We start from the raw sequence: 14126 nt of genomic DNA on the forward strand, positions 1-14126 counted from the left end.
AGCAGACAACGGGTGCATTGTGGGTGCTACACTACTGCATTTGACTTAATTAAACAAAACACAAACAAAACAAACCATGTCAACTGGACACAAGTAAGCTGATGACCAGGACGAAAGTGCATTACAAATAAGGTCATTAACTAATTTATAAGAGTGTGTGTGCATGTGTGACTGTGTTTAACGTGCATCCAGGGTATGACAGATTGAAGGAGGTGGTTGTCGTGAGCAGATAAGGTAGGTCATTTATACAGTAATCACGTAAACAGGTTTGGCTCCACTTTTATCGAGCACTGATTAAACTCTTCATGAAGCAAATTACAGCCTGGAGAATGAAGCCTACGAGCAACAATGTTTAATTATATCTGACTCATCAAGGACATCAATGAGGCACTCAATGACTAGTATTCATCTTCAGCTCTCTGACCAGCACTCATTGGGTTCCTCAGTCGAATGAGAGGCATTAATAGGTTCATTTCAAAGGAGGCGGAAGCTCTTTTATTATTCTCTTCTCCTACTTCAATAGCTGCCGAATGTAATTACTGAGTCGAAGCTAAAACGTCTAAAAAAAAAACGACTTTCATAATTTCATTTCAAATGTGCCATCACACCACCAGCAACAGTAGTCATTTCTTTCAAAACTTGAATACCGTCTTTTGTGTCTTTCCTCTCTAGATTCACCCATGTTTCATTTTTATGGAACCACAAACATCTTATCAATAGTACATTAAATGAGACTTAATTTTTATTTGACTCATAATTTAAAGTGTAAAATCACAGAAATGGATGTGCTTGGATGCACAACCAGTGAAACTATCTAGCCGTGAGGCTTCACAGGGAAGAAAACCGATGCTTTCCTAATCACACAGTCCAGCTATTCCCTCAAAACATGTAACTTTAAAGCATCCCAAAAGCAAACAGGCCCTTGTGCTTTGAAATGTCATTTAACTGATATGACATTTCAACTTCATCTGCACACCTTCCTCTTTTCTCTCTAAAACATATCTGATGTGCATAGCACAAACAAAAACACATCAAGAAAAAAAACTTCCCTTACAGCTTGGCAGAATATCACAGACTGCACGCTGACAATACCCCAAATGCCCAAAGCAAAACAATTACAGGCTGTACAAGTCATGTTTTAGAACAAAGAAACATCAACAGGTTTGTTTGTGCTTTGAATTACATGGAAATAACCGCAACAAAAGGTCCGTTGTAACGATTGACCGATAATGGTTTAAACAATATATTGTAACCGATATCGAACCGATAGCAGTTCTTTTGCATTGGGCATTATGTGATCATTCCCTAAACAAAATTGGCATTTACAGGCAAAAAATAACTTATTTAATATATTATTTTTTGGATAAATAAGCTGCAATTTTTAACAACCATTCATTCTCAGGTCAAAAACCTCTAGCTTAGTAATTAGCATTAGTGCAAAACAATAATGAAAATTTGCTAACATTTAGATCACAAAACAGTAATAATTATATTATTTATCAAATGAATATATATTTGTTTTGTATTCTAATCATCATTACAGTCTAAAAGTAAAAAATCGGTTGTTTACAATTTATCGGACATTTAAATATAAAAAATATTTTTATCTGTCAAATAAATCTGTCAATCTCAGCTACAAATAGGCTAAATTAATAAATAAATAACCCATTCCACTACATAAATGTGCTACATTATTAAGTTATAAAAGCTTAACACAAACTAAAAATAAATGACAAACCCCATTTAAAGGGGCATTTAAACATTTTGACAGGTCTTTCCTCCATCTATTGTACTGACAAGAATTTGATGGTCTCAAGGAAGCAGTGGCGTAAACATTGCAACTTTGCAAACAATAGCACTGATTTGTCTCCAATCTACAAACAAGTACATACCCAGTTGTTCTTCGAGCATGTCACGCAACACTCTAGTCCTCATGCATTGCTTCAGGCTGAAGGCGAGATGTTCCTGCATCTGTCGGACTGCCACATTGCAACTGAAGTCAACGCCAAACCAGTGTGTGTGTGCGTGTGTGTGTTTCCAAAGATAGCAAGCAGCTCTACGCTTCGCGCATGCAATACACCACTCATCACGCATCCCCTTACCTTTTTAAAAGGCCACTTTGAGAGCGGTCGCGAAAATCCGAATCAATTGGACGCCACAGAAAGAACTTTGATGTCTCGTGAGCGCATCCAGCGCTGCTCCGCCATCTTCAGCCCGCGCCGAATGAGCGAGAGCAGCTGACGGGCGCGCGGGGAGGTTCTTCTAAACAGCCCAAAGTTCTGAGCTCCTCCATCCATGCACTACACCCCTGTCATGGTGTGCTACCTACCAGCTGTTTTTACAGAATGATAAGGTGATTTTTGAATAAAACATTCTATCTGATGAATAATGTGTTTAGGTGATACATTAAAAACAAACAAATAAATAAATATTATTGTTAGCATATCGATATATATTAATATAACGATTACATATATGTGTAGCCTAATGTTATATATTATATAATGATTATATATTAAATTTATGTAGGCTACTCTTAAAAAATGATCAGATGCTGTCTATAATGAGCAATACCACCTGCAAACCAATCACCAAGTAAAAGGCATGGTTCATAGCTGTGGTAACTAAATCAAAATGTGCAAAATAAATACATTTTAAAATGCAAGTTACTTGATTTTTCTTAAAATCTGTAGATTTAAAATTAAATGACCATATTAGGCTAAGCTAGCATTAGCTATTCATTGTTGGCGTCATTTTACCATTAACATACCATTATTAATAAATATATTTTTACATCAAATACTTTTGTGCAACAAACAAAAAAGAGAGTGAAGGAAAAAATTATGGCTACATAACCCTTACAAAATAGCTTTCTGCCAAAAACTACTCATATTGCTTGATGGCAAAGATTATTTCATTTATTTTATCAATATATTTATTTTGTGCCATAAAAAATTTTACGTTATTTTTGCAGCACAAAACAGTTCAGTGATATAATGTCTTATTATTATAATCCAATTCTAATTATAATCCATTTCAAATGTATTAAATAGTTTTTAAAAATGTATTTCTAATAAATATACATAATAAAACCATGTGAAGCAATAGGTTGCCACAAGAAGAGGTCACTTTATTTTGGCACTTGTCACACATGAAAATATTCAAAGCTTTTTTTTTTTTTTTTTACAGAAAATCAAAGACTTGGTAATGACTGAGAACATCAACATACAAACAGATGCTTGCATGACATGCAACAGACATCAACCCTCTCCAGTGTGTCGGGGAGATGAGCTCCTTATCACGGCCCTTGATGAAGAGTCCCAAAGCTCTGATGCAGTGATTGGCCACTTTAAACAGTCTTCTGAGAGGCCAGTGTAGTTTGCTTTTAGAATGGCTTTTGAAGATCTAAGCAGGCACCATCCAAAACACAGAAAGAAGTCAGTCTTTAGAGAGGAGGAGCACTCAGTGCAGTCCAGTTTGCATTTAATACATCTCCAGAATCTACCTATAAGACCTACTAAGCAAAAAAAAAAAAAAATTAGTGCTTTGAGATCTAAACCAAACAGTTCTTTTTTTCTTGAGAATCCACTATGAATGTGTAGGCCTATAGTTTTATAGCAATATAATGCTGTAGAAGTATGCAGGCCCATCAGAAGGCATGGCTCCACTTACATTAAGAACACATGAATAATATATGCCTGTTAACTAATTTAGCAGGCAATACCAGATTATTAGAAGAATTTGTAAGACAATATGCATTAATTATGAAGCAGGCTGAATATAACGTTTTAATATTAAGAACTGGCTGTTATTTCAGATCTTGCAGGTAACGGAGTCAGTGTTTTAGGGAGCGATTCTTATTTGTGGCATCAATAGAGCAAAATTTTAGCCAATGAGATATACATGACTAAGTAATGATTTAGAGTTTTTAAATGTCATAATACTTTCGCCCCAGCCATTTATATTTTACACAACTAGAAATAGTGTGCAATCACTTTAATAAAACTCGATTTACAAATTTGAATGTATTTGAAGCACTTGGCTTTTACATTCTCTGCCATGCATCATCATCATCTGTGATGTCACTTCCTATTTACATTTGCCTATTGCCTTTCTTAATGACCAATTTTAAAGAGCCCTTGTTACTTACATTTTTCTCTGCAGGTGAAATACAAAAATCTACCATTATTTGCATGAATATCACTGAAATTCTGTTCTGAAATTCTGATGAAGAAACAGTCAGAAGGGGGTTAAAATATGAAACAGACTGAAGAATATTTCTAGATGGTGCACAGAACAGAACTGAGGAAAAAAACACAATATCGCCACCCACTGGATGAAAACACGCAGTTCACAGAACAAAGTACAGGAACAGTTAAGAGATGCTACAAAATAAAATCTCATTAAACTGACTGTCAACCAAAATATAGTCACTGTCCCAAACTTGTTCTTTCAATGCATTAGAAATGAGAAACTCCCCGGTTTTATCCTTTGCACGGACAAAACCCATTATCAATTGTAATACTGCATTTACATAAAGACACACATTGTATTGTAAATCACCATGACAAATAAGAGAAAAGTCACATTAGGTTATTCACTATTATGAATTTAAAATGCCATTTATGCCCTAAAACGTCTACTAAGACTGAGACAAAACAAAACAACATATTGAGTCATTTATCTTTATGAGCTGTATGCATCAGTACTGATACAGAGCGTACTTGATAAACCAATACGTTAAATATCATGATTTACTGTACATGATTAAAAATCAAAAATTCTAACTGCATTAGATGTATGACACATATAGAAGACACATGGCTTTAAAGATCACTTCGACTGTCGCTATCTAAAAAACCTACGTGATTCATTTCACTTGCCTAATCCACAACACTGAAAATGTTTCCTCGAAGATTAGAGGTGCAGCTCAAGCCTTCTGTTAAATAAGGAGAGTAGAGGAATCCATTCCGTTTTCTCCCGCCCCACAGAATAAGAAATAAACCTGCTTTTGCAGAGCTTATGCTACCATTCTCTACCATGCAGAAGGCCTGGGCAGCTGCATCGAATGGCTTTTAAATACAATACATACATTGACATGCACTGCAGCCTCTGGACGGCACTACAAACATTTTAAATGCACAGTAGAATCACACTCTTTTAAAGGGCCAGTTCACCCGGAAATGAAAATCCTATCATCGTTTATTCATCCTCATATGAGTTTGGAACTAAATGATGACAGAGCTTTAATTTTGGGATAAACTGTCCATTTACCATCACACTGGTCATTGTACAGTGTCCTACATGATTGAAACCTTCACAGACTCAGTCTGCAAGTAAGGAAAGATCCTAATCTCTAAATGCTAAAGACATAAAATTGAATTGTACAGATAGAATACAGAGGAATTAAGATCCAGGGTGTTGAAAGCTTACAGCAGGTGTCAAACACTCTCAGGATCTTGTTTTTCCTGTTATAGAGTCCTGGTTCTCTGAAGCGTGATGGGGAGTGTGGTTTTCAGAGAAAGTGGTTGGTGCTTCAGTGCTGGAGAGGAGCGGTGCTGTGCGTCACCTGTTCGATCCAGGGCAGGTAACGGCTGACCCGTGAATACACACCTGGGTACGAGGGGTCACCACAGCCGTGACCCCAGGAAATGACCCCTGTCAGTACCCAGCGCCCTGCCTCGCCTTGACACACTAGCGGACCCCCGCTATCACCCTGACAGCTGTCAGCATGCTTTCTGAGGTCAGACGTCATACTGCCGGCACACAGCATGTCGTGGCTAGTGAAACGCTCGCCGTAACGTTTCTTACATTGCCACGAGGGCAGAAGAGGAACCCAGGCCTGAAGAAGAGTGCTGGGATGCTCAGTGTCTGAAAAATAAGGGGAAAACAAAAGGTGAAACACTATTTGCAATCCATTTAAAGGGACAGCTGCTCAAAAATTATATTTCTATCCCAATGTTGTTCCAAACCTATGTAACATCTGCTTATGATCCTTGATGGTCATTGGGACTTTATGTCTTAAGGGACCCTTTTAGCCTTTTGACTTTTGCATATAAATTACTGACCTGGCCTCAGCGTTTACATTTATATGGGTACTAAATTGCAGATGGTCTTTATCACTATCAAAAGGATGCAAAAGGATCGACTAAGTGTCCTTATCAAGCTTCAAACACATTCCACAGAAGGGGGGGTGACCCCCCCCGGACCAGACTAGTCTGTCTCCACGATTTCAAATACACATCACACACACACCTAAAGACATTTTCTCTATTTAGGCCATAATTAAGCAGTTATAAATGTATCTGGTGTATGCATGTGTTGTTTGTATGTTTCCTTATTCTATTAGCCTAGTTACCACTCGTTATTCGTATTAGTAAGCTCTAAACACTCATATTTAGAGGTATGAAGGTATCTCTGGTTTAATACCTCTCAGATGTCTCTTTCTTGATATCAAAATGATCTGCTCTTTATTCCTCACACAATGATGTACACTATGTGATCATGAAATGCATCACACTATTTTTACTGTACTGTGGGGAAAATTACACCAGTCTCCAGATCAGTCGTAAAACATGCAAACGAGGTGTCAAGTGGGACAAAGAAACATTTTCCCGCTGAAACTATGAGCCTTGTTATTGGTCAAACTAACCAAAATGGGTGTTACAGGGAAAACAGATAAAACTTCTCCCACACCAAAAGGATGCGCTCCTCTTAACTTTCGGTGCCCCGGAGACACATTATCACCTTGGAAACCTCGAGTCCGATCTTCTGGCAGATTTTAAGATCAGTAACTTTGTCAACTCACTTCGGACTAATCCACCCATGACTGGAATGTCGAAGCTTTCAATCCTAAAGGAATTCATCAGGAATCTACGCATTATACATGCACCAGGATGCTTTACTCAGCACCCACGAAACCCATGCAAGTAACCGCTTGTTAACTATCTAGATGCGCTTCTAGGCTTCGACCCCTTTTAATTAAGGTGATGTGATTATCTAATGGTTCATAACAGGTTGTAGTTAGTTGATGTTAAAATCCTGCCATACTCTCTCTTGCGTGCGAGCGCTCCCTCTCTCTCTCTCTCTCTCTCCAGGCCTTCCTTGCGTTGGCATCCATGTTTAATGTGTGTATGTCTGTGTCTAGTTCTATGTTACATGTTCCCCTGTAGTGTAGTTTAATAAACATCCATATGTATTCACACTTGGTTGTCTGTGTCTGCTGCTCTCAGAACGAAGTCACTTTAACGTCTGGTCTTGCTACAATGCTCGGAAGCAATGCTTCAGTAAGGAAATTATTTGTCGTGGCCAGATAAATAATTTTCCTTAGAGTCAATAGAAGGGTCCGTACTGCGGACGAACTAATCATTTTATTGTACTATTAATACTACAGCTAATTCCTGAAGATGGATATATAATTGATAACCCGTCATGATTAATTATGTTCATCTCATAAAGCAAATATGCTACACCTATATAACTTTCTTCTGTGGAACACAAAAGAAGATATTTATAAAAAAAAAAAAAAAAAGATTGTCTATACAATGGAAGTTCATTTACATTTTTGGGAAAGCTCTCTTTAACTTTTATAATAACTGATAAAATATTAAAAATTCAACCATTTTCTCTTTAGAATAACATGGAATGAAGACTGTTTAAAAGTTTGTAATCATAATTTTTATATGTTTTTGAAAGAGGTCTTTTATGCTTACCACGGCTGCACAGATTTGATCATAAATACAGTAAAAACAGTAATATTGCGAAATAATACTATATTAATAAATGTAAAAAAAACTGTTATTATGTATAATATATTGTAAAAGAATGGCAAAGAAGTATTTTCAGCAGCCATTTACTCCGGTCTTTAGTGTCACATGATCATTCAGAAATAATTTTAATATTCAGTTTTGGTGCTTAAGAAACATTTCTTGATTCAGAATTCATTTTTTCCAGGTTTCTTTGATGAACAGGAATTCAAATGTACAGCTTAAATTTGAGAGAAAAATCTTTTGTAACATTTGATAAATTTAATGTGTCCTTGCTGTAAAAAAGTATTAACGTCTTTAAAAAAATCTTACTTAGCCTAAAGCTTCAAATAGTAGTTTATCACAGTTTCCACAAAAATATTTATGCAGCAAAAACTATTTTTAAAATGGACAATAATAAGAAATGTTTCTTGAGCTCCAAATCAGCATATCAGAATTATTTCTGAAAGATCATGTGACACTGAAGATTGAAGTAATGGCTGCTGAAAATTCAGCTTTGCCATCACAAAAATAAATTAAATTTAAAAATGTATTTAAATAGAACATAGTTCTTTTAAATTGTAATACCATTTCAAAATATTGCTGTTTTTACTGTATTTTTTACTATATCAAATAAATGCAGCCTTCTTTTAAAAAACATTAAAAATCTTTTTATATAAATTAATATATGTGTGTGTGTGTGTGTGTGTGTGTATATGTATATATATATATATATATATATATATATATATATAATTTTATTTTATTTTTTTATGTATTTCGTGTCATGCCAAAATTGTGCTGTGTAAGAAGAACCCAACATTACCTGTCATTCCCCAGCCAGTGATGACACACGATGCAGGTCTCTTGCCCCACTTACTGCCAGGTGCAGGCAGACAGGCGGCGTTAGTATGAGGGTTAAAGGACACGCACTTCCCCTCAGCACCCTTCAGTCGGATCAGAGCCACATCATGCTCCCAGCTCTCCGTTCGGTACTTCCTGTGCACTTCTATGCGCTCTGGAGAGAGGACACGTTCAAAATCATCCTGTTCCTTCGTGTGATAATCCCCGAGCTTCACCACATACCGTGAAGCATCACTTCCAAACCTGCAGAATCAAGACATTCATTCATATTACAGATGATGCACTACCATTTCAATTATTCCACAGTTAATCTCATTTTAATTAAGTGTTACTTTAGTGTTGATTTACAGGAGCTGTCTCATGTTAATCATTTCAAAACTGAGCACAACTGCTGCTTCATTACAGAGCAATGATTTGTACACAAAAATACATATACTAACGTTCGAAATTGTGGGATTAATATGACTTTTTTTTTTAAAGTCTCTTACACTCACTAAGGCCTTTTTGTATTATTTGATCAGAAATACAGAATACAGAAATGAGTAATATTGTGAAATATTAAACAGATTTATATTTTAATATATTTTAAAATGTAATTCATGATGACAAACCTAAATATTCAGCATCACTCCAGTCTTCCGTGTCACTTGATCTTTCATAAATCATTCTACAACCCGAATTCCGAAAATGTTGGGACGTTTTTTTAAATTTGAATAAAATGAAAACTAAAAGACTTTCAAATCATATGAGCCAATATTTTATTCACAATAAAAATTCAGAGAAATTTTACACTTTTATCCACTAAATGAGCTCATTTCAAATTTGATGCCTGCTACAGGTCCCAAAAAAAGTTGGCACGGGGGCAACAAAGGGCTGAAAAGCAAGAAATTTTGAAAAGATTCAGCTGGGAGAACATCTCGCAACTAATTAAGTTAACTGACATCAGGTCTGTAACATGATTAGCTATAAAAGGGATGTCTTAGAGAGTCTCTCAGAAGTAAAGATGGGCAGAGGCTTTTCAATCTGTGAAAGAGTGTGTAAAAAGATTGTGGAATACTTTAAAAACAACGTTCCGCAATGTCAAATTGCAAAGGCTTTGCAAATCTCATCATCTACAGTGCATGACATCATCAAAAGATTCAAAGAAACTGGAGAAATCTCTGTGCATAAGGCACAAGGCCGAAGACCTTTGTTGGATGCCCGTGGTTTTCTGGCCCTCAGACGACACTGCATCACTCATCAGCATGATTCTGTTATTGACATTACTAAATGGGCCCAGGAATACTTCCAGAAACCACTGTCGGTAAACACAATCCACCATGCCATCTGCAGATGCCAACTAAAGCTCTATCATGCAAAAAGCATGAAGCGCCTTCGTGTCCTGTAGGCCAAGGGTCAATTAAAATGGACTGTTTCAAAGTGGAAAAGTGTTCTATGGTCAGACGATTTCAGCAGGACAATGCAAAACCACATACTGCAGCTATTACAACAGCATGGCTTCGTAGTAGAAGAGTCCAGGTGCTGAATTGGCCTGCCTGCAGTCCAGATCTTTCACCTATAGAGAACATTTGGCGCATCATTAAACGAAAAATACATCAAAGACGACCACGAACTCTTCAGCAGCTGGAAACCTATATCAGGCAAGAATGGGACCAAATTTTAACACCAAAACTCCAGAAACTTATAACCTCAACGCCCAGTCGTCTTCAAACTGTTTTGAAATGAAGAGGAGATGCTACACCATGGTATGCCCCCATCCCAACTATTTTGAGACCTGTAGCAGGCATCAAATTTGAAATGAGCTCATTTAGTGGATAAAAGTGTAAAACTTCTCTGTTTAAACATTTGTCATGTTATCTATGTCATTTCTTCGGTCTGATCAGCAAGTTGTTGTGTGTGTGTGTCTTTTGTACGTGTTTATTGCTGATCACGTGGGTTTTGTTTTGACAGTTTGCCATGTGCTCGTTTCTCCAATTCTCTGTTCCCAAGTTCCTGTCCTGGCGTTCCCGGAGCTGTGTTCTGTGGCTTCATCAGCACTGACGCTGGGACTCTGTGCGCTGTTCTCTCCCCACTCTGACGTTGTGCCAACACCGACGCCGAGCCTGTGGGCGCTGATCTCCCTACACATTATCATCTCTGCCTTGTGGAGTGACTGGAGGCTTGATTGGACTGATCCCTTCTTCCTGTCCCCATTCTTTGGCCTGAATTGTGGCTCCCGGCCCTCTGCCCCGGCCGAGTTTTGTGTTTTGAGACTTTAATAGATATTTTGAGTTGAACCTGCAAGTGAATCCGTGTTTTTCCCTGACAATCTATGTTCTATTGTGAATAAAATATTGTCCCATGTGATTTGAAAGTCTTTTAGTTTTCATTTTATTCAAATTTAAAAAACATTGCATCATTTCCGGAATTCGGGTTGTAATATACTGATTTGGTGCTGAAGAAACATTTCTTATTATTAAACAGTTCCTACAGGACTTTTTAGAAATATAAAACTTTTTTAACATTATAAATGTCTTTACTGACAATTTTGATCAATTGAATCTGTCTTTGATAAACAAAAGTATTCATTTCTTTCAAATAAATAACTGATTCCAAACTTCTAAACATACAGTAATTAGTAGATAATTAAAGCTTCATAAAGTTTTTAAATTTAAATTAAAAGTAAATGTATTTGTGCCAGATGACATCTGGAAGACATGTTCACAATTCACAGAGCTTCTAAATTGGCCACTCATTTTTGTGCTCTCTGTAATTTCAATTCAATCAAAATCAGTTAAAAATGATTATGGAGTCGGATTTGGTAGTTGAGGAGCCTATAGGTGTAGCCGCTAATAGCGCTAATGTCCAGCAGGTGTCTCTCTTACCGTTTGAAGCAGTGCGCTGCAGTGAGCAGCCAGCAGGAGTTTATGAGAGTGGCTCCACACAGAGGATGATTCCCTTTAGATTGAGATCTGAGCCACAGGGACGCCTGCCAGGGCCAGTCACCCCTGTGGGGTATACATATAGAAACACAAACACAATGAATGAGGTGTAGAAATAGAAAATCATATTTATTTGCAGTAATAGAACAGTTTGGATAAATGGAGGGAAAAGTAGCGTGTGTCAACATTGAATTGTAACAATCAAATAACTTACAAATGATTCAAAAGTGAAGCATGTACATTTAATACTTCATTTTAGCTTAATATTTAGAAACTGGCAAAGTAGGCTATTTCTAGGTTGGTTTCCCCCAAAAATTTATAGTATAGCTATTATAGTATTTATTGATATTCTGAATCAGCTTTTATTTTAATATTTTTATCGTATTTTTATACTTTTAATTTTATTAGGTTTTCATAATTTGTGTTTTTTATTTTTACTAGTAATTTTTTTTGTAAAAATGTATTTTAAATATTTCTATTTATTTTTATTTTTATTGCAGTTTTAATTTTGGTACTTATTCCAGTGTGATGCCAAGGCAACATTACAAATTTTTCATGTTTTTCATATATTATCATATTTATATTTGATTTTATTTCAACTTAATTACCAAAATCAATTTTTAATAGTATTAGATTTGGTTAATTATAATAACACTGCTATGGTATGAGTTTGATGTGAAATCTCTAAATAAAAGATTTTTGGAGTATGTTTTACAACACAATACTATTTTAGTCTTTTTGCTTAAATGTTGAATGTGTTATTTTCTGTTTATTTGTAATTATTTGTAAAATTTACTAACAATTTCTGAGTGAAAGTAAATTTTTTTCAGTGTGGGGGGTATCGGGAAAACTGTTAAATTCAACTTTTATTCAAATTATAATTTCAGTCATTTTAATACATTCAGTTGGTGGAACTAGTATGCCTCTTAAATTAAGCATGATCTTTGCAGTATATGCAATAAAATAAATTATATCTGAACAAATGTCCACAACATGTGTTCAAGAACTGATTCAACAGCAGTAAAATTTAGATGACTGCTAACCTGAGAGATTTATATCCTCCGACAATCCTCTTGCTGCGTCTCTCAGCACCGGCTCTCAAACCGCAGGTGTGTGTGCCCACCACTGCTATGTCAGCCTCTGGCTCCGGCAAATAATCACATACTACACCTGCATCCTGTCCATGCTTACAAGCGTGGCTGTCTTGTCCTTTAGAAGGGCACTCTCCAAGGAACGACTCCTTCCCAGTGCACCTCACATTGGTCAGGTGGATTGTGCCTTTCCCTGCTCCGAAATAACCCATCGGTCGTGCTTTTGACACCCCACTGCCACAGAGAGCAAAAAAATAAGTAAATAAAAATTAAAAGACTACTTCTTCTACTCAGCTATCTGCATTCAACGTGACAGAGAAATAATAAATCATATTCCACAGTACTGATTATGAGATGCTTTTAAGCTATTTTGAGTTAAAATGGCACAAACGGATCCGTACGTGAATCCGAGCTGTCTGCAGACGACGGCAGCATTGACATCATTCCAGCCATGATCACAGACGCTGCCCCACTCTCCGTTAAGAAACACCTCCACTCTGCCCTCTTTTCTATTGTCGCCACCTGCCAATCGTACCAGAGGCCCTGAAAGCACAGCAAAGCAAGCAAAATAGAGAACAGAGCTTAGATTTTGTCACTTAGAGTACTGTGCATGTTTAGAAAAAATGTGAAATGTGAAAAATGTGAAAGTTTTTCAGTAGTAATTTTCCATATAAGCTTATTATAATGCAGGCAGTTACATAGAATGAACTGGAAGACATGAATGATTTAAGAAATTTGGCTTGATTGCAGACTACAATTTATTTTGTTTCAGACAAAAGAAGCACATCCACCTCAGTCTTGCATAATGTATTAGGAGTAAAAGAAACAGGCTCTGTTACTGGCAGTATAGCTTAAACATGACATGTGAGCGCATGATTTTAACAGTCAGTGAAGAGGCTGAACCTCAAAATAACGTTTCTATTTTTAGAACGAATAGTAAGCGTTTCATAGCATCAAATGAACGTGAAATCAAAATAGACCTTTTATTATTTATTTATATTCAGTTAATGTCTTGATTATCTGTTATTTTATAACCTCACTTTCCCTTCATTCTCTATGTACACCCCAACTGTTACAATTCAATCAACTCCTAATGGATAAAAGTTCTGCACTGCATTATTTTCATTAAATATCCTAATTCACTCAGATATGTCACATAATGAAAGTATATCGGGTTGTGCATGTCTTTTCATGTAAAAATAAAAAGAAGTCAAATAAAAAAGACACACATAAGTAACAGCCTAATGTGGTTGTCAACAGCAAAGTGTAAAGCTTCATGTCAACAACCACACTAACCACAGATCTGCCACTTGTTGAAAAAACTCAACCTGCTTTTGTGACAGATGGGTTTGTAAAGCTTCTACTTTCTACTTTCATCAGAAAGGAAATGAATTAGTCAACAGCTAAGAATAAAATATAGGCTATCATGTATTATATGTAAATGTCATGGAAAAGGTTATTTTCGTAAACGAAAACTAAGACGAAAATGACTGATGAAAAAAATT

At 36.3% G+C, this 14126-nt stretch overlaps 2 protein-coding genes across 3 annotated transcripts in view; both read right to left on the minus strand.

Annotated features, from left to right (window-relative positions):
* ndst2b (N-deacetylase/N-sulfotransferase (heparan glucosaminyl) 2b) overlaps positions 1-2256 on the minus strand; it is a 69088-nt gene extending 66832 nt beyond the window's left edge. The window contains exons 1-2 of one of the 2 annotated variants that reach the window (XM_058793813.1): positions 2103-2252; positions 1893-1979 (exon numbers count right to left, since the gene is read on the minus strand). The gene's annotated coding sequence lies outside the window, so the exon portion shown is untranslated. Of the gene's footprint in view, positions 1-1892; positions 1980-2102 lie in introns of both variants that reach the window. The other variant, XM_058793812.1, reaches the window with a different exon arrangement.
* Positions 2257-3116: 860 nt separating this feature from the next.
* The window catches only part of si:ch73-127m5.1 (neurotrypsin), a 38503-nt gene continuing 27493 nt past the window's right edge, over positions 3117-14126 (minus strand). Inside the window, exons 10-14 of the mRNA XM_058793814.1 lie at positions 13023-13164; positions 12574-12855; positions 11474-11596; positions 8572-8852; positions 3117-5871 (exon numbers count right to left, since the gene is read on the minus strand). Coding sequence (XP_058649797.1) covers positions 5537-5871; positions 8572-8852; positions 11474-11596; positions 12574-12855; positions 13023-13164 — 1163 coding nt within the window. The 3' untranslated portion in view covers positions 3117-5536. The remainder of the gene's footprint in view (positions 5872-8571; positions 8853-11473; positions 11597-12573; positions 12856-13022; positions 13165-14126) is intronic.

The sequence above is a fragment of the Onychostoma macrolepis genome, chromosome 12 (assembly GCF_012432095.1).
Source record: "Onychostoma macrolepis isolate SWU-2019 chromosome 12, ASM1243209v1, whole genome shotgun sequence".
NCBI lineage: Eukaryota > Metazoa > Chordata > Actinopteri > Cypriniformes > Cyprinidae > Onychostoma > Onychostoma macrolepis.